Below are 26,226 nucleotides of genomic sequence, written 5' to 3'. Positions count from 1 at the left end.
AATTCTACTCCTATCACTTATGAAATTATGGTTTCACGGCCAATATCGTGTGGTTTCTTTGTGGGATGTGTTGCATGAATGAACACGTCTATGTTTCCGACACACTGCAGGATTATTTCTTTGGCTATGACGATTTTATTAAACCAAATATTTCTGAGCTAGGGAAATAAGGAGAGTGTATTCGTTGGAATTGCTCTTCCAGGGGCTGGCATGGATCTGATGGGCCAAATAGTCTTACTCTGCATCACAGTAAGACAAGAGATGTTTAAATGCACAGAAAATAGAACATGGAAAGGTACAGCAATGGAACAGGCCCTTCGGCCCACAATGTCCGTGCCCAACATGGTGCCAAGTTATACTAATCTTCTCTGTCGGCATGTGATCCATATCCCTCCATTCCCTGCATATCCATGTGCCCATCTAAAAGCCTTAAACGCTTCTATCGTATCTGCTTCCACCACCACCCTTGGTAACGTGTTCCAGGCACCCACCACCCTTTGTGTAAAATACATGCCTCGTACATCTCCTTTAAACTTTGTCCCTCTCTCCTTAAAGCTATACCCTCTAGTCTTTGACCTGGCAAAAAGGTTCTGACTGTCTACCCTATCTACGCCTCACATAATTTTCCACACTACTATCGAGTGTCCCCCCAACCTCCAACAACTTTGTTTTTTCTTAAATTTGCTTCACTGATAAACTGTCTGTAGCATCAGAAATCGCAAATATTTGGTTTCATAAAATGTTTGTTTGTCGTTTAACATAATAATAAAGCAAACATACCATTTTTTTCCTTCAAGCAGACTGAATGATTTTTAAAATATTAGTTTGTACTTAACAAATAATAAAACAGATTTTCAATCCAAATTTAGAACAATTTTGTTTCTTTGACAATGTTTTTAATGGAACAAAGTAATTGCAATTGTCACACGGAATACTGCAAGAGGATTTAATTCACTATTGGCCAGCAAGATGCCTCATCTAAGCTTGTCGCATTTTCCTACGTTTGGCCCATACCCCTCTAAACATGTCCTTTCCATGTACCTGTCCAAATGTCTTTTAAATGCTATTACTGCATCTGCCACAACTACCTCCTCTGGCAGCTCGTTCCATGTACCCACCACCCTCTGAGTGAATAAAACACAAATTACAGGTAACATTATAATTTGTGCACTTTCTATTGGTATTATCGGAGATACTTTGCTTCCTTGGGAAGTCCCAAAAGTCATGAAAGATCCAATGTTAAAGTAACTTCCTTCCACCCCAGGTGTTACGGTGATCCCGATAGGAATGGGTAGGAAATATGATAAGCAACAACTTCTAAGCCTGGCTGGGCCCAACCCAAAAAACATCGTTGAGCTGCGTGACATGGAGGTACTGCCTATGATGGTGGAACTCAGCAACGACTTCATAGAAAAAGTCTGCACGGGTGAGTCTCACGAGTTTTTAATTTTGATTTCTCGTGAACAGTGCTAGGGTGCAACAAGTAAAGAATAAACCTGGGAACGGAGAAACTGCAGAGGCTGGAATCTGTAGCAAAAACGCAAAGTGCTGGAGGAACTAAGCGGGTCAGGCAGCATCCGTGGAGAGAATGGACAGACGATGTTTCGGGTTGGGCTCCATCCTCAGACTGACGGAGTAGGGGGGAGAAAGCAGGAAAAGAGGGGCGAGGCTGGGACAAAGCCTGGCAAGTGGTCGGTGGACACAGGGGAGGGGGTGATTGCAGATGGGTGGAGTAAAAGTGACAAAGGCTGAAAGTGAAAAAGAGACAAAAGGGTGTCAGTAAGGAGGGAAGAGGAGGAATGGAATGTAAGGCACTATATTACCAAGCGGCACTGATGAATGAAGAATAAACTTGATGCATTGATTATTGCAGCAATGCATGCTGAGTTTCTTACAGTTTTCTTTCTTTTGCAGTGATTTCTCCCCAGACATGCATCGATGAAAATGGGAATCGACGACAGGTAGACCATGGCTCAATGCTGTTGCTCTCGTCTCTGTCTCCAGACTGCCAGCTAGTCTCAATTTCCTCAGCGTTACAGTTCAGCCTCATTTGGAGTATTGTGTGTAGTTCTGGTCACCCCATTACAGGAAGGATGTGGAAGCTTTGGAAAGGATGCAGAGGAGATTTACCTCAACGCTGTCTTGATTAGAGGGTATTAGCTATAAAGAGAGTCTGGACAAACTTATATTGGGTTTTTTCTGGAGTAAACTGATAGAAGTATATAAAATGACGAGAGGCATAGATAGGGTAGACAGTCAGAACCTTTTTTCCTCAGGGTGAAAATATCAAAGAGTAGCTTTGAAGTGTGAGGGGGAATGGAGGGATATGCATGACAGGCAGACCGAGGAGAGTGGTTTAACTTGGAATTATGTTCAGCACAGACATTGTGAGCCAAAGGGCCTATTTTTGTGCTGTACAGTGTTATGTTCTGGGTTAATGGACACCTAACATTTAAAAATATATATATTTTGGATCCTGTTTCCTAAAATCATGGCAGTGTTTCTAACCCTCTGCATTGATTTGATATGGAATTTAGAAGGATGAGAGGAGATCTTATCGAAACGTATAAGATTATTAAGGGGTTGGACACGTTAGAGGCAGGAAACATGTTCCCAATGTTGGGGGAGTCCAGAACAAGGGGCCACAGTTTAAGAATAAAGGGTAGGCCATTTAGAACTGAGATGAGGAAAAACTTTTTCAGTCAGAGAGTTGTGAATCTGTGGAATTCTCTGCCTCAGAAGGCAGTGGAGGCCAATTCTCTGAATGCATTCAAGAGAGAGCTAGATAGAGCTCTTAAGGATAGCGGAGTCAGGGGGTATGGGGAGAAGGCAGGAACGGGGTACTGATTGAGAATGATCAGCCATGATCACATTGAATGGCGGTGCTGGCTCGAAGGGACGAATGTCCTCCTCCTGCACCTATTGTCTATTGTCTATATGAGGCTTGAAGTGAAATATGATTTTTTTTCGTGATAATTGGAATGAATCTGGATTGGATTGTATTTTCTCCAGGCTGGGGAGAAGTGGATACTGCCGAATAAATGTCTCAGCTTCATGTGCAAACTCAACGGGGAGGTTATTTCCATTAATCATAAAATCAACTGCGAGAAACTCCGTAAACCTACCTGCAGTAACAAACTGCCCAGCATCAAAATTGAGGAAACGTGTGGTTGTCGATGGGCATGTCCCTGTAAGTACTAAACTACGATGACCGCTGTTATATCCGATGTCACATGGAGATAATACTGAAGTCTGTTTGGAATATTGAGTTTGAGATCAAGAGGAGAGGTATTTTGATCCACATCGGTAATGGATGAATTTTGACTGATGCCAGGAACTTCATCAGGCAACGAATAATCAACATACAGAGCAAATGCAAAATTTGGAACCTTTAATTTAGTTTAATTTAGAGATACAGTGCGGAAACAGGCCCATCGGCCCACCGAGTCCGCGCCCATCAGCGATCCCCGCGCACTAATACTATCCTACACACACTAGGGACAATTTACAATCTCGACCAAAGCCAATTAATCTAAAAATATGTACATCTTTGGAATTTGGGTGATAACTGGAGCTCTCAGAAAAAATTTACACAGGTCACGGGGAGAACATACAAACTCCGTAAAGACAGCATCCCGTAGTCAGGGATCGAATCCGGCTCCCTAGCGTTGTAAGGCAGCAACTCTACCGTGCAGTCCTTTGGTCTTGCGATACACCATGGAAACAGGCCTTTCAGCCCACTAAGTCAACACCAACTAGCGATCACCCCGTACACTAGTTCTATCCTACACACCAGGGACCATTTACAGAAGCCAATTAACCTACATACCTGCGTGAGTTTGGATGTGAGAGGAAACCGGAGCACTGAGAGAAAAATGCTGTCACAAGGAGAACGTATAAACTCACTCTGAACAGACAGCACCCTGGAGTCAGGATCCAACCTCGGTCTCTGGCCCTGTGAGGCAGCAATTCTACTGCTGTGCCACTGTGCCACCAAAGGTCGCCAACTCTTAAAGATATAATTGGGTGGGGGGGGGAGGGATCAAAGAAGAGTCTTTCAGGTTAGATTAAGCTAATGATATGTCCTTGAGCACTCTGTAATCTGGTCATGATATTTGTTATTCCAAGCAACTTCTTATCAATATAATGGAATGATATATACTGTGAATGGTGCGGTCCGAGGGAGTATTGAGGTACAAATGGCCGTTGATGCACAAATCCAAAGATCCTTGAAGGTGGAAGGCCAGGTAGATAAGGTGGTAAAGAAGGAATAAGGGATACTTGTTTTGTATCCAGGATGTAGAGCATTAAATCAAGATCTTTGGTACAGATGAGGCTGAGGGGTTGGTAGTGTGTGGGAGAGAAAGGTGAATCTAACAAAGATGTGTGAAAACAAAGTTTTGCTTTCTTGTTCTGTCAACAGGTGTGTGTACAGTCACTGCTCAAACAGAGATTGCTACTTTTGATGGGCTGGAGTTCTCAGTGACTCGAGGGTGTTCCTCTATGCTGCTGCAAATTGAAGACCAGGACACAGAAATAATCATGCACAAGGGCCCATGCCACTTGTACACCAGAGAAAATTGCATCAAAGCGATTGAAGTCAAGCAGCACAATACGGCAACATTGCTACATGACAACATGACAGTAGGTTTGAGCAAGTCTGGAGTCATAGAATGATAGGGTCATGCAGCGTGGAAACAGGCACTTCGGCCCAACTTACCCACTTCGACCAACAAGCCCCATCCACACTAGTCCCACGACTGCGTTTGGCCCATATCCCTCTAAACTTATCCTATCCATGTACCTGTCTAATTGCTTCTTCAATGGTGCGATAGTCCCTGCCTCAAATGTCTCCTTTGGCAGCTTGTTCCATACACCCACCAAACTTTGCGTGAAAAGGTTCCCTCTCAGATTCCTATAAAATCTTTCCCCCTTATCTCAAAGGTGATGTACTGTCAATGTAAGGATCTAAATAGATCAATGTCTACCTTGATGTATCTTGTATTTTGAATGGACAAGGATGTTAACGTTGTTTATTGGACATACTGCCTATTGGAAAGGTTTGAATATTGTGACAGGGTGCGGTCTAGAATTTGTAGTAGACAATAGACAATAGACAATAGGTGCAGGAGTTGGCCATTCGGCCCTTTGAGCCAGCACCGCCATTCAATGTGATCATGGCTGATCATTCTCAATCAGTACCCCGTTCCTGCCTTCTCCCCAGACCTCCGGACTCTGCTATCCTGAAGAGCTCTATCTAGCTCTCTCTTGAATGCATTCAGAGAATTGGCCTCCACTGCCTTCTGAGGCAGAGAATTCCACAGATTTACAACTCTCTGACTGAAAAGGTTTTTCCTCATCTCTGTTCTCAATGGCCTACCCCTTATTCTTAAACTGTGGCCCCTGGTTCTGATGCAAAATGATGGGTTGAGCTCACAAATGAGCAACTACTCTAATGGCAGTCAGATCCTTCTTCCCGGAGCGTAAATGTCCAACTTTAGAAAGTATAGCAATAAGGTGAGAGGGGGAAAGTTTCATGGACATTTGCAGGGCAAGTGTTTTACACAGAGAGTGGGATGCGTTGCCAGAGGTGGTGGTGGAAGCAGATACGACAGTAACATTAAAGAGGCTTTTAGATAGGTGCATGGAAGTGCAGGGAATAAAGCGATATGGACCATGTACATGCAGATAAGAGTAGATCAGTAGTAGTTGACATCATGCTGGAGTAACTCAGTAGGGCAGGCAGCATCACTGGAGAGAAGGAATGGGTGATGTTTCGGGTCGAGACCCTTCTTCTCGATTTCGAAACGTCACCCATTCCTTCTCTCCAGAGATGCTGCCTGTCCCGCTGAGTTACTCCAGCATTTTGTGTCTACCTTTGATTTAAAACAGCATCTGCAGTTCTTTCCTACACAGTACTTGACATCATGTTTGGCACAAGCATTGTGGGCACTCGCCAGTTCGTGTGCTGCACTGTTCTACGTTCTTATGTGCTTGTTGATGACCCGCTGAGTTTTTCCAGCATTTCAGTGTCTATCTTCGGTTTAAACCCGCGTCCGTCCTCCACACTTTTTTTGCAATCGGTCTGTTCAATATATTGTGTTGTAATCAAATCTCTGTTCCTTTCCCCAGGTTACCGTCAATGGGAAACCAGTCCATTCCCCATTGACCATTGGGAATATGGATATCGTTGACCACGGGCCCAGTAACTTTGTAGCAAATATTCCCAGTTTGGGATTAGTTCTCATCTTCAGTCCTCTGAGCAACCTTTTTGGGCTTTGGGTTTCTCCGACGTTGTTTTTTTCCAAAGTGGCTGGACTTTGCGGTGAGTGTTGAAACGCAGGTGGCAGATAGTCCTCCGCTGTGATTGTTGTTAACCTGTGGTCAGAGTTTAAAGTAAAACAATTGCAGTCAGTTCCAGCGTTTGAAAGATGTCTGCATAGTGCGTTCCTTTTCTAGATGGCTATATCAAACTAGGACACAAAGTGCTGGAGTAACTCAGCAGGTCGGGCACCATCTCTGGAGAACATGGATAGGTGCCATTTTGGGTCGGGACCCTTTCTTCTTCAAACTCATTGTTGTTAGGGGGAGGGGGGGGATCGAAAGCTGGATGTTCCTCGCTTCCAGCTTTCTTATCCACCCACCCACCCCCTGCATTCAGTCTGAAGAGGGATCTTCACCTGTCCGTGTTCTCCAGAGACCCATTGGGGTACTCCTGCACTTGGTGCCTTTCTTTGTAAAGCAGCATCTGCAATCCCTTTTTTCTAGGCCGTATCAAACTATTCAGCAGCATTGGATATATCTGTTATAAGTAGTTTTTCAAGAACTGTTTGGAGCCGAGATCAGTCTTATTAGGAGCTGAGGGTGGGATTAAAGATAAACGACATTTCACTGACAAGTGAACGCAGACTTCATTCCAGGATCAAATACATACATTTTGATGTGAAAATACATGAGACCTTGTTATAGACTTCACTGTTAGCAGACGGTTCTGAGTGTTTGCTGCTCCAACACGTTTACAACCATGGTAACGTGAGATAACTTGACAATGTTTTACCTAATTCTCTCTCCTTGAGCCCGAAACTGTTTGTATTTTAGTAAACGATCCTCGGTATGGATCAACATGAGAAATTATGAACAGTTTATTCTTTCACTTTCTTGTCTGGGAAGGAAATGAATTTTACTGGAATGCTGCCAGGAATAGAGTGTATTAGCTGTAAAGCAAACTAAGGTTGTGTTTTCTGGAGCGTCAGAGGTTGAGGGGAGACCTGAGAGAAGTGTATAAAATTATGGGAGGCATTGATAGGGTCGACTGTCAGAACCTTTTTCCCCAGGGTGGAAATTGAAAGACTAGCGGGCTAAGCGTTCAGGTGAGAGGGGCAAAGTTTGAAGGGGGATGTGTGGGGCAAGCTTTTTTAATCAGAGGGTGGTGGGGTGCCTGGAACCTGCTGCCAGGGGTGGTGGAGGAGGCAGATACAATAGTGGCATTTATGAGACTTTCAGATAGGCCCATGGATATGAGGGAATGGAGTGATATGGATCATGTGCAGGCAGAGGAGATTAGTTCAACTTGGCATCTTGATCGGCATGGACATTGTGTGCTGAAGGGCCTGTTCTTGCGTTGTGTTCTATGCTCCAATGCAAAAAATAAATCCAAATCTTGTAACTGAGGAGGCTGAAGAATTGCATGGAGATTAAGTGTGACACAAAGTGATGCACCGAAGGTGTAAGAGTAGTCACTGAGAGAAATGTGAAGGATTGTCATGTAAAATGGAAGGAATTCTTAGAGGTTTCTTTTTGGAGTCAGCATGAGTGAGCACTAAAATCTTGGTGGGCTTGATAGCATTTACGTTTTATATGTGTTTTCACATATTTTAAACCAACTGTTGCTGGTAAAGAAAAGTTGTCACCCCACTACAATTCCATTCATCGCATCACCCAGTGCTCCTCGCTGTAATCTCTGGTGCCATCTATCACCCACTTACCGGTTGAGTGTGAGATGACCCGGGGTTGACCCTGCATTGCCCTGGGCAACCGCCTTGTCTGAACTGATCAAGAGAAGGAGCCATGGTTTAGAACCTCACTGTCTAAAAGAGATTAAACGCTCACCGCATGCTATCTTTGAACAATGGGGTATAACATAGAAACATAGAAAATAGCTGCAGGAGGAGGCCATTCGGCCCTTCGAGCCAGCACCGCCATTTATTGTGATCATGGCTGATCATCCACAATCAGTATTTATTCACAAAATGCTGGAGTAACTCAGCAGGTCAGGCAGCATCTCAGGAGAGAAGGAATGGGTGACGCTTCGGGTCGAGACCCCTCTGTAAACGTCACCCATTCCTTCTCTCCCGAGATGCTGCCTGACCTGCTGAGTTACTCCAGCATTTTGTGAATAAATACCTTCGATTTGTACCAGCATCTGCAGTTATTTTCTTACATCCACAATCAGTAACCCGTGCCTGCCTTCTCCCCTTATCCCTTGATTCCGCTAGCCCCTAACGTATTGGATTTATAAAAATACTTCATTTTATTTCATGTTCATAAGTTATAGGAGCAGAATGAGGCCATTCCACCTATTAAGTCTACTCCACCATTTAATCTTGGCTGATCTATCTTTCCCCTCTCAACCCCATTCCCTTGGCTTCTCCCCATAACCCCTGACACCCGTACGAATCAATTTCCGTATTTGGAACAATAAATAGATTGGAAAGGACACAAAGTGCTGGAGTAACTCAACCGGTCAGGCAGCATCTCCGGAGGTCTGAAGAAGGGTCCCGACCTGCATCGTCACCTATTCATATTCTCCACGATGCTACATGATGCACTGAGTTACTCCAGCACTGGGTATCCTTTTGTGTAAAAAAGAATCTGCAGTTCCTAGTTTCTACAAATAGATTGGAGAATTGCATCTGTGACAACACTTCTGTTGGAGATGTTTCCCTCAAAATCTAGAGTCGTATAGCACAGAAACAGGCCCTTCGGCCCAACTTGCCCTTGCCGACCAAGGTGTCACATCTACACTAGTCTCACCTGCCCGTGTTTGATCCATATCCTCTAAACCTTTCCTATCCATGTACCTGTCCAAATGTCTTTAAACACAGAAATGTGCGGGCTTTTTTTGGCTTTTTTTTAAACCCTTCTTTTAAGATGTTCTTTGGGATCACCTCTTTAACCAGACCCTTGACCATGTTTCCAAGAGTAGATTAAAAACAGAAAAGACTTAGCACCACATGTTGAAGGGTCAGGCACCACCTGTTGAAGGAGGGACCCTAGTTGGCCTTGCAGGTCGGAAGTTAGGATTAAACTAAGTTTTAAGAAAGGATCGAGGGGAGGAGGGAAGGCAAAGAAAGGGTGGAGGAGAGGAGAGAGGGACTGACAGAGGAAAGAAATCAGATGAAAAAGGGCGGTAAAGGCATTTCATGTATAACAAACTAACTGCAACACCCGGATGTTGCCTGTTGATTTACTCCAGTGGTTTATTTTATTTAGGGGGTGGCTCCTGCCTTAGACATGTCTAGTTTTGCATCTTGGAACATACAGCGTTAAGGATGTCCTGTAATTATAAATTCTTGTCATGGAACATTTTAATCATCTACACTTCACCTGCTTCGGGAAAGTAGTTCACATAGTTTAGGACAATTCACTCCCCATTCATTCCCTCTGGTCAGTCTGAGGAAGGGTCTCGACCCGAAATGTCCCCTATTCCTTTTCTCCAGAGATGCTGTCTGACCCTACTGAGTTACTCCAGCTTTTTGTGTGTATCGTCGGTTTAAACCAGCTTCCTTCCTACACGGCTTGTATGATCTGATTTAATTGGATAGCACGTAAACATAAGCTCGGCACAGGTGACAATAATAAGCCAATACCGCCTCTGCTTTATCCTCGGTTTCCAGGGACGTGTGACAACAATCAATTGAATGACCTTGCACTTCGAGACGGTTCTGTTACTAAAAGCACACTCTCGTTTGTAAATGACTGGACTCTGCCGGATCCGTTATCCAACCAATGTGCCGAAGAAGTGCTGGTGGATGAATGCGTGTCGACCGGAAATCAGTGCAATATTCTGCTCTCCCCCGTGTTTGAGGCCTGTCAGAAGGTTGTTGACCCACACCCTTACCTCAGGCTCTGCCAGAGGAAGGCTTGCAACGGAGATGGCCTGTGCCACTCCATCGCTGCGTACGGCTTCATGTGCAAACTGCTGGGTGTCTGTGTCGGGTGGAGGTCGGACAGCTTCTGCCGTAAGTCATCTCCTCTTGCATTGAATCCCCCTCTGTCAGAGACTTCCCTCGGGACCCGCAAAGAGTCGCAGAGAAACGGGATTTTCATCCCACCAATGCCACACCAACCGTCAATTGCCCACTTTCACCGACCATTTTATATTTTCCTCGCCTTCTCATCACCCAGTCCAATTCCACAGCTCGCCTACATGCTAGGAACAATTCATTGACCAACCCATGTATAGAGCATAGAAAAGTACAGGACAGGAACAGGCACTTCGGCCCACATTTGTTCCGAACATGATGCAAAGTCAAACTAATCTCCTCTGCCTGTGCATGACCCATATCCCTTCATCCCTGCATATCCACATGCCTATCTAAAAGCCTCTTAAACACCACTTCTTGATCTTGAACTGCCCTTGCATATCAGTATTCACCACCCTGACCTCACTGCCCTTCACGTTCTTCCTCTTGGTGAATACAGATGCAAAGTACTTATTTAATGTCTCACCTATATCCTCTGGCTCCAAGCATGAATTCCCTCCATTATCCTTGAATTCCCTCCATTTTGAAATTTCCTTCTTTATCCTTGAATGTGTCAATGACCAAACACACCTCACCAAACAGACACCTGTACATTGAGTCAAGAGTGTTTTATTGTCATATGTCCCAGATAGAACAATGAAATTCTTACTCGAAACCTATCCTATCCATGTATCGGTCCAAATGTCTCTGAAACATTGTGATACCACCTGCCTCGCCTCCCGCCTCTGGCAGTTTGTTCCATATACCACCACCCTTTTTGTAAAAAAGTTGCCCCTTAGGTTCCAATTAAATCTTTCCCCTCTCACCATAAACCTATGTGCTCTGGTTATTGATTCCCCAACTCTGGGCAAAAGACTTTGTGCATTTAACCAATCCATTATGATGTTATCCACCTCTACAAGATCACCCCTCAGCCTCCTGTGCTGCAAGGGGTAAAGTCCTAGCCTGCCCAACCTCTCCCGACAGCTCAGGCCCTTGAGTCCTGGCAAATTGGATGTGATTTGCCACCTGTACTGGCAAAGCGATCTCCAGTTTCTTGCAAGTCGTGGACTACGTTTTGCTTTCATCCACCTTTGCCTGTTCCTGTTATTTCTCCCTTCCCTTTCAGCTGTCCAATGCCCGGAGTCGTTTGTGTTTGATGCTTGTGGGGTAAATTGCAACTGGCACTGTGAAAGCATTGCAAGAAGGAACGCAACAACTTGTCTGGGTTCTCCAACCGAAGGATGCTCCTGCCCAGAAGGCAAACTGCTGCTGGGAGGGAAGTGTGTCACCGAAGAAGTGTGCACACAGTGCGTGGATGAGCAGCAAGTGTATCAGGTACGAGGGCAACAACAGCGATGAGGTTGAAAGCAGCTTGTGTGCAATGCTCTCTCTTGGTGGGCAGAGGTCTACATTGGGAACATGTCGTCAACAAATGTGACCTATGGTTCTTTCTCTGATCCACACCATGCAGAGGGCGAGCAGACAACCTCACAACATCTTCTCAGGTTAAAATGCATGCCACATATTGCACTGATGCAAGGAATTTCAAGTTACAGAAAGAAAAGGCAAAACCAATAGCATTGCACTTATCATTAAACTGATAAGCAGGAAGGAAATAATGAAAACTTGCATGTTTTCATGCAGGGATAATAATAATAATAATAATAATAATAATAATAATAATAATAATAATAATAATAATAATAATAATAATAATAATAATAATAATAATAATAATAATAATAATAATAATAATAATAATAATAATAATAATAATAATAATAATAATAATAATAATAATAATAATAATACTATTATTATTATTATAATATAATAATAATAATAATAATAATAATAATAATAATAATAATTATTATTATAATATTATAATAATATAATAGTATTATAATTAGATTATTATATTATAATAATATAATATAGTTCCTTTAAAATAAAATAATAATAATAATAATAATAATAATAATAATAATAATAATAATAATAATAATAATAATAATAATTATTATTATTATTATTATTATTATTATTATTATTATTTTATTTTAAAGGAACTATATTATATTATTATAATATAATAATATAATTATAATACTATTATATTATTATAATATTATAATAAAGATAGACACAAAGTGCTAGAGCAACTCAGCGGGTCAGGCAGCATCTCTGGATAACTTACTTAGATGACGTTTTGGGCCCCTTCATCAGACAGATGACAGGGGGAATAATACCTAGTGCACTTAATTAAACACCACTGAGGTGTGAATAATGCGAGTGAGTTCATTAAATGAATATTGGAACTTGTCAATAACCTAAACATTTAATCCTTGCCCAAATCTCGATGTTCTCTTCCCTGCCTCTGTTGTGGAGCAGTGGCCGGCTGTTAACTTATTTGCCATGTGCTTTATGTTGTAGTATCTGGATACATGGATACCACATCGCGACCCCTGCCAGCTCTGCCTGTGCTTGGAAAACAATCAGATCAACTGCACCAACCAGCTGTGTCCTTCCATCGCAGGTAATCAACAGCTCACGGCACCAGCAAAGTCTCTCAGTCTGAAGAAGGGCCTGCACCCGAAACGTTACCCCATTCTTGCTGCCTGTCCCGCTGAGTTACTCCAGCAGTTTAGCGTCTAGCGGCAACAATGACTCTCCCTGTTTAAATAAATGAACAGATTTCTGTGGCATTAACCCTTTCTTTGCCTTCTTGGTGAACTTCTTGTTGATTTAAAAGGTGCAGCAGTTTCAACAGTTTCTCAACAAAAAATGTGCTATTGGTACGGTGATTTCCAATTATTTTCACCAAATTACTTAAAATGTTTTAGAACTACTTTGCTTAATTAAATGCCACCACAGTGAGAATAATGCGAGGGACTTCATTCAAGTTATTATTGGAACCTATTAATGACCTGAACATTTGATCCTCACCAAAACGTAACATTCTCCTCCTAACCCCTCTCTTCAAAGCTTTCCCCCCCTCACTTAGTGCAGAAAATGCTTTACTCATCTTTGTGCTTAAGTTACATCCTGGATGGATTATTTAGAAAGTTATACTACTGGCAAAGAGGGACTTCTTCATAATGTTAGAATTGTAAATCCTAACACTGGAAGCTCTTTTAGTAACTTTAGCACTGAAACATCAAATGCAATCTTACCCTGCACTCATTCTGACGAAGGTCCCAACTCAAAATGGCAACGATCCATGTCCTCCAGAGATTCTGCCTGACCTGCTGAGTTACTCCAGGACTTTATGTTCCCTGCAAGATCTTCAGCACTTTGTGCCCTGTTTTGTAAACCAGATTCTGCAGTTCCTTGTTTCTACAACCACACTCTGTTTGCAGATACCATCAATATTTTAATGAACATGGAACATAGAACAGTACAGCACAGAGACAACCCTTCAGCCCACAATGTCCATGCCAAACATGATGCCAAGTTAAAATGATCTCATCTGCCTGTATAAGACCCAGACTCCGGACATAACAGAATTATAAATTATGGCGTGAATATAATGCAGAACGTTAATTCAGCAGAATTCAAACATCATTTGCAAATCATGGAAACTTCTTCCGATTGGTGACTTTAACTAATGATATGTCTTTTCTGTTCCTCTTTCCAGTGCCTACGTGCGGAGCCTGTGAGAGTCCGGAGTTAAAGCGTGTTGCAGACCAGTGTTGTCCACAGTATGAATGCTGTACGTACACCTGTTTCTGAATATTGAAAATTGCGTTCAAAATAGATCGGCGCTTTACAGTTTCTGAGGAAAATTAAAACTCTGTTGGTTCTTTCAAAGTAATAAGACTTAAGTAATACGTAATAAGTGATCGGCGATATTGACATTTTTTTTGTGTGTTTTACATTTCGTATTGCAAAGGTGAGAGGATATTTTCGGATTAAGTACAAAAGCTGCTTTGCTGAATGGGTGCTTGAGTTATACATTGGACGGATAATTTAGGAAGGTATTCTGTGGGCATAGAATAATAACATTATGATGTTTAACAATGTTTGGAGAATGAAGGAAAATCTAACACTCACAACCTGTCATGTACAGTTTGCTAAATGTACTCTGTAATTGTGTGTTTGCACTTTGATAGAGTCATAGTCATAGAGTGATACAGTGTGGAAACAGGTCCTTCGGCCCAACTTGCCCACACCGGCCAACATATCCCAGCTACAATAGTCCCACCTGCACGCATTTGGTCCACATCCCTCCAAACCTGTCCTAACCATGTACCTGCCTTACTGTTTCTTAAATGTTGGGATAGTCCCTGCCTCAACTACCTCCCTTGGCAGCTTGCTCCATACACCCACCACCCTTGGTGTGAAAAAGCTACCCCTCAGATTCCAATTAAACCTTTTCCCCTTCACCTTAAACCTATGATATCACTCGTTTTGCATGCAAACTGTTATCATTTAATTGTATTTGTGTTCTGTGGTGTAAATTTAAGAACAGAATATTTTGCTGATGGAGTAATGGTGCTTTTTGTGGAGCGCCACATACAATGTGGATATCTACATCAAGTTTGGAAGCAGGGTGACAATTCTCCAATGATGGATGTTCTCCATTCCCATAGTTTGTGATTTCCGGTCGTGTGAAATGCAGCCAATCCCAAACTGTGCAGATGGGACTTCACTCTCACTGAAAAACCCGGGCGAATGCAGAGCAAGTTATGAATGTGGTGAGTTCTGGGAAAAGTCCATCGCTCGCTCGTGAACAGCTTATGCTTTCTAATAGAAGTTAGAGGAACATAGAGTGACAGTGTAGACATCTTCTGGGTTGTTTTCTGTGTGTTTATTTATAATTAGACCGGAAAGATGAGACAAAGGAATCTTTACAAATGGTTTTGCACAGAGCAGAACAATTATCAATTTCAAAGTCAGTGTCGTCTATTATATTTGCCTTTTTAGAAAATTTTAATTCCTTGAATCAGCGCAATATGTGGTATGCATTTAAACCCGAACAGATATTGGAGAGATCTCTGCTAGAATTGTGTATGGTGTGGGTCAGAGAAAGGACCAGAGATTCCAATTGTTAATCACATACTCCTTATGTGGACCCTCGTGGTGGGTATACACACGTTTTTACACTTTGCACTGTCTGATTAAAGATAGTCTGAGGGTCTCCAATGAGGTAGATGTTAGCTCAGGACCGCTCTCTTTTTGTGAATGGTAACAGCTGGGAAGAAACTGTCCTTGAATCTGGAGGTGTGGGTTTTCACACTTCTGTACCTCTTGCCCGGTGGGAGAGGGGAGAAGAGGGAGTGGCCGGGGTGAGACTCATCCTTGATTATGCTGGAGGCCTTGCTGAGGCAGCGTGAAGTATAGATGGAGTCAATGCCAACCAAAATGCCCCATCTACACTAGTCCCACCACCCTATTGTGAGGTTCTTTAATGCCAGCTGGGAAAGGCAATCAGCCCCATAATAAACTTCCAGGAGATCATCCATTTACAAGGATGATGTTTTGCACAATATCAGGTTTCAGTTGAAGATTCCTGTCTTAATTGTATTTTTGTGCCTGAATATGTTGCTGAAAATGACCCCCTTGAACTTGTACAAAGGCAAATTAATTCCTAAAACAAGACAAGATAAGCCCAGCTCTTGAAAAAGAAGTGCAGATGCTGGAATCTTGAGCAAAACACAAAATCCTGGAGGAACTCAGCAGGTCAGTCAGCATCTGAGTACAGGTGATGTTTCAGATTGGGACCCTTTCTCGCACTCCCATTCTGAAGAAGGGTCCTGACCTAAAACCATGCCAATCTGGAGGAGTCGAAGCCCAAGATATCGTCTATCCACTGGGCGACTGAGTTCCTCCAACACTTTTGTGTTTTCTTGCTCGATTCCGGCATCTGCAGTTCCTCGTGTCTCCAAATGATTTTTATCTTCTTGTTGGCAGCGAGATTCTCTATGCCAACTTTAGACCTGGGGCAGTGTTGGTCAATGCTAAGTTACTGTGAACCCGGCTGTACAAGCGCCTGAAGTACAAGGAACAAAGGGTGATAGTGAAGGAGTGCGGACCATTGATCGAGTCTAATCTAGATGTTCTGTTGCTTTTAGTCTGCAATAGGAACCAGTGTACGAGACGACCCTTGAGATGTCCACAGCATCGTGTACTGAAGGCGATTGCAACAACATGTTGCGACAGATATGAATGTGTCTGCAGTTGCAGCAATGAAATAGTGACCTGCCCCACTGGATATTCACTCAAGTCAGTGATAAATGACTGCAACTGCACCTCGTCCCACTGCGAGCCCAACAAGGTAAATGATAAGATTATTAAGGGGTTGGACACGTTAGAGGCAGGAAACATGTTCCCAATGTTGGGGGAGTCCAGAACCAGGGGACGCAGTTTAAGAATAAGGGGTAGGCCATTTCGAACAGAGATGAGGAAAAACCTTTTTCAGTCAGAGAGTTGTGAATATGTGGAATTCACTGTCTCAGAAGGCAGCGGAGGCCAATTTTCTGAATGCATTCAAGAGAGAGCTAGATAGAGCTCTTAAGGATAGCGGAGTCAGAGGGTATGGGGAGAAGGCAGGAACGGGGTACTGATTGAGAATGATCAGCCATGATCACATTGAATGGTGGTGCTGGCTCGAAGGGCCGAATGGCCTACTCCTGCACCTATTGTCTATTGTCTATTGTCTAATGATAGTGTGTGTGTGCTATCTTGAACCGCATCGTTGCTGTCATAGTCATAGAGTGATACAGTGAGCAAACAGCTCCTTCAGCCCAACTTGCCCACACCGGCCAACATGCCCCATCCAGTCCAACCTGCCTGCGCTTGGCCCATAGCCCTCTAAACCTGTCCTATCCATGTGCCGACGTAAGACACAAAATACCGGAGCAACTCAGCGGGACAGGCAGCATCTCTGCATGGAAGGAATGGGTGACGTTTCGGGTCGGCACCCTTCTTCAGACTCGACCCATGTACTTGTCTAATTGTTCCTTAAACATTACAAAAGTCCCTGCCTCAACTACCTCCTCTGGCAACTCGTTCCATACGCCCACCACTCTGTAAAAATGAACCCTCAGATTCCTATTAACTCTTTCCCCCCTCACCATAAACCTGTATCCTCTGGTTCTCGATTCCCCTACTCCGGGCAAGAGTAAGAGGTTTTTTTTTAGTGTGAGGTGTTTTTGAGTGAGGGATTTTTGAGTGTGAGGGGGAATGGTGTGAGGGGCTTTTGAGTGAGAGGGGTTTTTGAGTGTGAGGGGTTTTTGAGTGTGGGGGGCTTTTGAGTGTGAGGGGCTTTTGAGTGAGAGGGGTCTTTGAGCGAGATGGGTTTTAGAGTGAGAGGGGGAATGGTGTGAGAGGGAAATGTGGCTGTGAGAAGATTTGATTCAGACAGGAAATTACTGAGCATTACCATCGTGATAGTAATAATGACTAAATTACCGTGAGATACATTAATGTAGAGAGGTAATAGTTACTGCATATTATAGTACCATTATAGTGCGACTGTACATTGCTGGTGGTAATGTTGGTGTTGGTGTCTAAGGGGTTAGGCACAAAATGTTGGAGTAATTACCGGGCGGCACGGTAGCGCAGCGGTAGAGTTGCTGCTTTACAGCAAATGCAGCGCCGGAGACTCAGGTTCGATCCTGACTACGGGTGCTGCACTGAAAGGAGTTTGTACGTTCTCCCCGTGACCTGCGTGGGTTTTCTCCGAGATCTTCGGTTTCCTCCCACACTGCAAAGACGTACAGGTATGTAGGTTAATTGGCTGGGTAAATGTAAAAATTGTCCCTAGTGGGTGTAGGATAGTGTTAATGTACGGGGATCACTGGGCGGCACGGACTTGGTGGGCCAAAAAGGCCTGTTTCCGGCTGTATATATATGATATGATATGATATGATATGATAACTTAGTGGGTCAGACAGCATCTGTGGAGGAAAGGAATGGGTGACGTTTCGGGTCGAGACCCTTCTGTGATCCTTAAGGGGATGTTCTATATATGTCAGCTGTGGGTCAGAAGAGTGTGGGTTTAATCTCTGCACTGGCACTCCAGCACGTTTCTCTCGGTGACTCTCCATTGCCAACTTTCAAATGAGATTAAATCAACTTGACCTGACTCCATGCTGGTACGTTAGCCTGTGGGTCAGTTACTGTGAGCGGGGTTATGGTATTCACACATTGCATTGTTTTGAGGTACACTAAGGTGTTGATTGTATGGTTGACACACGTAACTTCTCACAAACAGGTTTGTGTGTACAACGATGTGGTCTACCTGGTCGGGAGGAGCTGGGAGGAATCTTGCCAGGAATGCTCGTGCACAGACAGGAGGGACATCATCACGGGGCTTCACGCCGTGCAGTGTGCCGCCAAAGCCTGCAACAAGAATTGTCCATTTGTAAGTATGAGCATACCTGCTTTCTTAAATTAAAAATTCAAATCTCGAGTCTGGAGTCAATTGGATACAATGCCGAATGGACAAAGACTTGTAGGAATTCAGCGGGTCAGTTAGCATCTGTGAACAGGTGATGTTTCAGGCCGGGACCTTTTCTTGGACTCCCATTCTGATCCACCAGGTGGCACCAGCAATGCCTGCCACGCCAACAGCCTGTATGTCCCTTCCGTCTTTGCTGTGTTTTTTGTATGTGTTAAATGTATGTTTTAGTGTTCTTTAGTTTGTTTTATGTGGGGTAAGGGGGGAGGGATTGGGGGGGGGGAGGGATTGGGGGGGGGAGGGATTGGTGGGGGGGGGGGGGGGGGTTGGGGGAAACTTTTTTAAATCTCTTACCTCGACGGAGATGCGATTTTTTTCCGTATCGTATCTCTGTCCGCACTGCGGCCTAACATCGTGGAGCTGGCGGTCTCTGCTGGAGACCGACTTCTGGAGCTCCAACCGCGGGAGCTTCGATCGCCCCGACGGAGGATCTTCGATCGCCCTGACTGCAGATCGTTCGATCGCCCCGACTGCAGATGGTTCAACTGCCTCGCCCGCGGGAAAATAAAGAGAGAGGAAGATTGGACTTTATTGCCTTCCATCACAGTGAGGAATGTGGGGAATCCGCTGTGTTGGATGTTTATGTTAACTTTTATGTAGTTGTGTGTTTTGTTGCTTTTTTTTACTATGGCTGTGTGGTAATTCAAGTTTCACTGTACCTTAAATGGTACACGTGACAATAAGCTGACCTTTGAACCTTTGAAGAAGAAACCTGACCTAAAACTATACCAATCTGACCTGGGTATTGACCTGGAACTTGGAGGATGTTTATGTTTCACAGGCTGGGAATTTGATCGCAGGATATAGCTCAACACTTAGTTAAAGCAAAATTAGAGCTTTGGACTGGGCCTTGCATGCGATTTGCAGCCAATGTGTGTGATAAAGACTCCAGTCAAAATTGAATACAAACACCTTTAGTGATGGCAGGGACTGCATTGTTGTGCCTTAAGCATAAGATGAAGTTCCGCTCTAAACATGAGATTGCCATGCCACACACGTGTTTCATGTGACCAGACAGTCAATGACCTCATCTCCTGCTCCCTGATTAGAGTCAATAGATTAGATTGTGCTGACCGATCAATAGTATAAAGAGTTCAACCCGATAGGAGAAATTGCACATACTTGGGTTACTTTATCTGGAACGTCAGAGGTTGAGGGGAGACCTGATAGAAGTATATAAAACTAAACGGGCATGGACCCACCCATTGGGTCCAAACCTCTCCTTTTGGCCCGGCAACCCTCCCCCAACTGATGACACTCACCCACTCCATCCCCCCTCAACCCCCCTTAAAACTCCCCCCGCGGCCAGGAGCGGGCGAGGGGGGAGAGGAAAGGGGAGAGGGAGCCACTCTCATCTTGTATATTCGTATATTTGTTTGTTCGTAAATATATTTATACCCAAAAGACAGCCAAAATGGTACACGACAGCACAACCATTTTAGGCCCACCTTACTACCATTGGCCTGTGGTTCAAATGGTTGCCATATTTTAAAAGTTATTCACTTTTTAAACGTTAAAAATCACTTTTAAAACTTTGATAAATCCCTTTTCCACTCTCCCTGCCCGTCAGCCGTGCCTAATACCTCTGTGTTCGACGTCACAATGGGAATCCAATGTATTAGGAGATTGCATGCATGGGTAAAGCAGTGATGTGGATCATGTGCAGGCAGAGGAGATTACTTCAACGAGGCATGCTGTTCTGCATGGACATCATGAGCTGAATAAACCTGATCCTGTGCTGACGTGTTCTACATTCCATGTTCAATGTTTTAATACCAGCCATGTGACCCATGGTCATTGCAGGCCGAGGAAGATCTCAGAATGATCCTAATGTTGATAACTCAGAATAAAAGGACGTACCTTTCGAAAGTAGATGAAGAGGAGTTTCTTTAGTCAGAGGGTGGTGAATCTGTGGGATTCATTGCCACGGACCGCGGTGGAGGCCAAGTCATTGGGTATTGTTAACGTGGAGATTAGTAGGATGTCAAAGGTTACGGGGAGAAAGCAGGAGAATGGGGTTGAGAGGGAGAGATCGATCAGCCATGATTGAATGGCGGAGTAGACTCAATCGGCCGAATGGCCTAATTCTGCTCCTGTGACTTAATAAGCTTATGAACTTCTCATCCACAGAGATTCAGCTACAGGGAAGAGGAAGGTGCTTGCTGTGGAAGATGCAAACAGGCAGTGTGTGAAGAACGTGTCTTACAGAGAGGTGATGCAGATCCAGTCAAAATCATACATCAGGTGAGTGCATGAGGTCATGGGTTATATGTTACTTGTATGTTATGCGGTGTGTAGGACATGTTCTACAACATGTTGAGATACCTAGACACGCCTGCATGCGTGCACCTCCACCTTCTATGTTGAGATAACTTCTGTTCAGACATTTCAGCAGCGCTTTTATTGTGACATTACAGCATGCCAGCAACTCTAAAAAGTTAGACATTCTTATTTTAATTTTCAGAAAGGTTAAACGCATGTTTATTAATCATGCACACTGACACCTTATAGTCTACAAAAAGAACACTGCATTAAGTTATCCCTTTACAATCTTGTCTGAGGAGGGAAATTCCAAACAGATCACTATTTTGGGATATATATTCACAAAATGCTGGAGTAACTCAGCAGGTCAGGCAGCATCTCAGGAGAGAAGGAATGGGTGACGTTTCGGGTCGAGAACCTTCTTCAGACTGATTATTTTGGTCATAATTTGACTTTGCTGATGTTAGTTTGAAATAAATACCCGTTAAAAGTATTCAGGGAAACATCTTTTAGCTTTAGAGATACAGCAAGGAAACAGGGCCTTCAGCCCACCAAGTCCACGCTGACCATACATCACCCGTTCACACAGGTACCACCCTACATGCTGGGAACAATTTGCAGAAGCCAATTAAACTACACACTCGTGCGTCTTTGGAGTGCGGGAGGAGACCGGATCACCCGGATAAAACCCACAGAGCAGAGAGAAAGTACAAACCCCCGAGGTCAGGATTGAACCCGGGTCTCCGACACTGTGAGGCAGCGGCTCTACCTGCTGAGCCACTGTGCCGCACTCTGTCAACACTTGCAGCTTATGTCAACGAAGGTTAAAGTCTTGTTGTTGTTCTGCAGGCTGGTGACCAGTGGACATCCTCAAAAAACCCTTGCATCACGTTGGAGTGCTTGGAAGTGAACGGCGAGGTGGTTTTACATGAAAGGAATAAGTCCTGCTCACACATCGACGTGCCGAAGTGTCCTCTTGGTTATGAGCTGCGTTGTGACCAGTTCTTCAACTGCTGTCCGATGTGTCGATGTGGTGAGTCTCACAGCATTCCTTCTGGACTTTGATGGCACACAACCTTCATGATCAAAACTCGGTACGGGTGACCCTCCATGTCCAGTGGGTAGAGCAGTGGCGCAATGGTAGAGTTGCTGCCTCACAGCGCCAGAGACCCAGGTTCGATCCTGACTATAGGGTTCTGTCTGCGTGGAGTTTGTACGTTCTCCCTGTGACCGTGTGAGTTTCCTCTGAGTGCTCCGGTTTCCTCCCACATCCCATATATAGGCGGAAGAGATCAGTTTAGATTTTTAGAGATACAGCGCAGAAACAGGCCCTTCGGCCCACCGGGTCCGCGCCGCCCAGCAATCCCCGCACACTAACACTATCCTTCACCCACTAGGGACAATTTTTAAAAACATTTGCCCAGCCAATTAACCTACATACCTGCACGTCTTTGGAGTGTGGGAGGAAACCGAAGATCTCGGAGAAAACCCACGCAGGTCACGGGGAGAACGTACAAATTCCGTACAGACGGCACCCGTAGTCAGGATCGAACCTGAGTCTCCGGCGCTGCATTCGCTGTAAGGCAGCAACTCTACCGCTGCGCCACCGTGCCGCCACCCGTTTAACTTGGCGTCAGGGTCAGCACAAACATTGTGGGCCAAAGGGCATGTGGCATGTTCCTGTGCTGTATTCTTGTATGTTCTATAAATTTAAAAAACCCCCAAATATAACGCAGAAGTGAAAACAAAGCCCAAAGTGTAATCAAGGCAGTTGAGAGTTTAGTTGGAGTTTGTAATGTAGTTGTTGACTCTCTGGAGTTCAGATATGGGCTCCTTTCCACTAATGTTTCAGGTTTGTAAATGCCATGATCTTATGTCCATTAATCATAGGAGCAGAACTAGGCCATTCAGCCTAGCGAGCCTGCTCCACGTTTGATCATGGCTGATCGAATTTTCCCTCGCAACCACATTCTTCTGCCTTCTCCCTGTAACATTTGACACCCTTACTAATCAAGAATCTGTCAATCTCCGCTTTAAAAATCCCTAATGATGGTCTCCACGGCAGTCTGGGGCAATGAATTCCACAGATTCACCACCCTCTGGATGAATAAATTCCTCCTCATCTCCATTCTAAGTGGACGTCCCTTAATCTGTGGCTGTGCCCTCTGGTCCTAGACTCTCCCCACAAGTGGAAAACATCCTCTCCACACCTACTCCATCCAAGCCTTTCACTATTCGGTAAGTTGCAATTATGTTCCCACTCATCCTTCTAAACTGCATCGAGCAGAGGCCCAGTGCCTTTAAACACTCATCATAAGTTAACCTGGTCATCAGTCTGAAGAAGGGTCTCGACCCGAAACGTCACCCAGTCCTGCTCTCCTGAGATGCTGCCTGACCTGCTGAGTTGCTCCATCATTTTGTGTCTACCTTCCGGTCATCCCTGGGATCATTCTCATTGTCCCCAGCATTGCTTCACTCAGTGGCCGCACACCACAGTTTCCGAAGAGGTTCCCAGGAAGACTCCAGCAACGTTCATCACCTCAACCCTCTCTTTCTCTTCCCGCCTCTGCTCTCCCCAAACTTCCTTGGAGAGAATCTTTCAGTGCACGGATGCACTTTGCGAGCCTCGGCAGATGAAGGGATTGGCAGCTGCCTGCCTCAGACGTGCACACTGATGGTGAAACACACAGGTTCGATTATCACACTGACAGGAAAACCAACCACCTTAAAGCCTGGATGTCTCAACCTTGTGGTGACCCTGTTTGTTCTCAATGCTACAGTGGAGCCACTTCACTCACCAAACAAGGATATAATCAACTTGTTAAACACAGGTCTATTATACGATATGATGCGATAGAACTTTATTTATCCCAGGAGGGAAATTGATCTGCCAACAGTCATAAAACGCATCACAAGTACATGAAACATGGAATTAAAGTGACGTAGAAAGGATTGGGGATGTGCAAATATTTGGAAGAGGGAGGGGGGAGGGGAGTCAGTCTACCCCACGAAAGAAGGGAGAGTTGTATAGTTTGATAACCACAGGAAAGAAGGATCTCCTGTGGCGTTCCATATTGCATCTTGGTGGAACCTGTCTGTTGCTGAAGGTACTCCTCAGGTTGACCAGTGTGTCATGGAGGGGGTGAGCTGTATTGTCCAAGATGCTCCGCAGTTTGAGAAGCATCCTCCCCTCCAAGACCACCTCCCATGAATACAACTCCACCCTCTATAATGAAGCTAGAGGTAGACCCAAGGAACTGCAGATGCAGGTGTATTTAAAAAAAAAGGCACAACATGCTGGAGTACTCAGTGGGTCAGGCAGCATTTCCTGAGAACATGGACAGGTGACTTACAGCATAAAACAGGCCCTTCAGCCCAACTTGCCCAAGATGCCCCATCTAGACTAGCCCCACCTGCCCCTGCTTGGCCCATATCCCACTAAACATTTCCTATCCATGTACCTGTCCAAATGTTTTTTAATGCTGTTCAGACTAGAAAAGGGTTCCGACCCGAAACATTGCCTATCCAAGTTCTCCAAAGATGTTGCCTGACCCGCTGAGGTACTGCAGCACTTTGTGTCTATAATGTAGCTCTCAGACCTGTGCAAGGTTACATTGAAAACTGCACCACTTCCTCTCCCCCTGCATTGCCCCCACCCTGTCGTGTAATTATCGCGTCAAAATTAGAAACACAAAATAATGAAAAGGATTAATTGCAATTCAAGATTCCCCCACCCAGGATATTATAGCAAGTTGATTATGAATGTTTAAATTGGTCTGTGCATAAAAGTCACAGTTTAAATGTTGGGATTATATGAAGATCACAGGGAAATGTGAATCAATACTATTGATCAATTTTTATTCTCCAGTTCCAGGAAATGTTTGCTTGCGAAATGGAACCATTATTAGGGTAAGCAAATGGCTTGTCCTATCATTTTATTTCACGTTGTGCTGTTGTACACAATACAATAATGGTTCTGCTTCTGAAAGAAAAGTTAAGTGGCGCAGCGGTAGAGTTGCTGACCCACAGTGCTGGGGTCCCGGGCATGATACAGACTATGGATGCTGTTGGCACAGAGTTTGTCCATACTCCCCGTGACCACGTGGCTTTCTCCCTGTGCTCCGGTTTCCTCCCACACTCCCAAGACGTGCAGGTTTATAGGTTAATTTGCTTCTGTAAATTGTCCCCAAAGTGTAGGATAGAACTGGTGTATGGGTGATTGCTAGTCAACATGGACACAGTGGGCCAAAGGGCATGGTTCCACACTGTATCTATAAACAAAACTAAACTAAAAATAAAGGGGTTAAGTATGAGTCTCAACAAAGGATGGGTGAAGTGGTAAATCAAACAGCATGAATCATGAGTAAAGAGTGTTTCATTGTCAACAAAAAATAAAATTCTTACTTGATACAGCTTAACTGGCCTATAACTGTAATAGCACACAGATAAATATATAATAATTAATAAAACAATAGATTTTAAACATAATACTAGGTAACCATAATAGTACAAATACCAAAGTCCCTTGTCCCAACAAAGACATGGTCCAGGGGAGATCATAGTTGTTGATGTTTAGTTTTCGAGGTACACCATGGAAACAGGTCTTTCAACCCACTGAGTTCACACCAGCCATCGCTCACCGTTCACACTGGTTCTATGTTATCCCACTTTCTCGTCCGAGGGGGGAGGGGGGGTGTTCGTTGGTTAGTTACCTAGTTAGTGGTGCTTGCACCTCTGCTTGACTGCTTCGTATTGAATATTGTCAGTGAACAAAGTTATTTGTTTTTTTTCTAGGTGGGGGAATCTCAGAAGGTTGATGACTGCACTGAGTGTGAATGCACAGCAATACCGGACATACAGACATACGCTCTCAGATGTAAAACCACGCAGTGCACAATGTGCCCCGATGTAAGGTCACACGTCTATGTTCATTACTATTAATGATTGCAGAATTGAATGAGATGGGGGTCAGGTAATGGGCAGCCAAATACAACCCGCCCATTGATGGAACGGGTACCATGTTAACTCATTTGGCCATTCACCAAGGTACCAAGGAACATGATCTATCTGGTATCATCAGATCCTTTCATTTTTTTAATTTAAAAAAAAATGTCAGATTTGATATTCAATTATTGGCAGAAACAGTATATGGCAAGTTTATCTCTGAATGTGCTTTAAATAAGAAAAATGTCACTGACCCAATACCAACTGATGAGAACACAATAACATGGAGCCAACATTCTCCTACTT

At 44.1% G+C, this 26,226-nt stretch overlaps 1 protein-coding gene across 2 annotated transcripts in view; it reads left to right on the top strand.

Moving 5' to 3' along the window:
• Positions 1 to 26,226, top strand: part of vwf (von Willebrand factor) — a 102,136-nt gene that overhangs the window by 60,778 nt on the left and 15,132 nt on the right. For both annotated transcript variants that reach the window (XM_078419903.1, XM_078419902.1), the window contains exons 32-47: positions 1,265 to 1,426; positions 1,915 to 1,961; positions 3,013 to 3,190; positions 4,424 to 4,644; positions 6,133 to 6,325; positions 9,897 to 10,241; positions 11,374 to 11,582; positions 12,684 to 12,786; positions 13,888 to 13,962; positions 14,843 to 14,947; positions 16,325 to 16,527; positions 18,469 to 18,618; positions 20,845 to 20,958; positions 21,826 to 22,009; positions 24,845 to 24,885; positions 25,771 to 25,884. In XM_078419903.1, coding sequence (XP_078276029.1) covers positions 1,265 to 1,426; positions 1,915 to 1,961; positions 3,013 to 3,190; positions 4,424 to 4,644; positions 6,133 to 6,325; positions 9,897 to 10,241; positions 11,374 to 11,582; positions 12,684 to 12,786; positions 13,888 to 13,962; positions 14,843 to 14,947; positions 16,325 to 16,527; positions 18,469 to 18,618; positions 20,845 to 20,958; positions 21,826 to 22,009; positions 24,845 to 24,885; positions 25,771 to 25,884 — 2,444 coding nt within the window. The remainder of the gene's footprint in view (positions 1 to 1,264; positions 1,427 to 1,914; positions 1,962 to 3,012; positions 3,191 to 4,423; positions 4,645 to 6,132; positions 6,326 to 9,896; positions 10,242 to 11,373; positions 11,583 to 12,683; positions 12,787 to 13,887; positions 13,963 to 14,842; positions 14,948 to 16,324; positions 16,528 to 18,468; positions 18,619 to 20,844; positions 20,959 to 21,825; positions 22,010 to 24,844; positions 24,886 to 25,770; positions 25,885 to 26,226) is intronic.

Source organism: Rhinoraja longicauda, chromosome 23, assembly GCF_053455715.1.
Source record: "Rhinoraja longicauda isolate Sanriku21f chromosome 23, sRhiLon1.1, whole genome shotgun sequence".
NCBI lineage: Eukaryota > Metazoa > Chordata > Chondrichthyes > Rajiformes > Arhynchobatidae > Rhinoraja > Rhinoraja longicauda.
The sequence above is the reverse complement of the archived record's forward strand: the minus strand, read 5'-3'. Positions and strand labels throughout refer to the sequence as shown.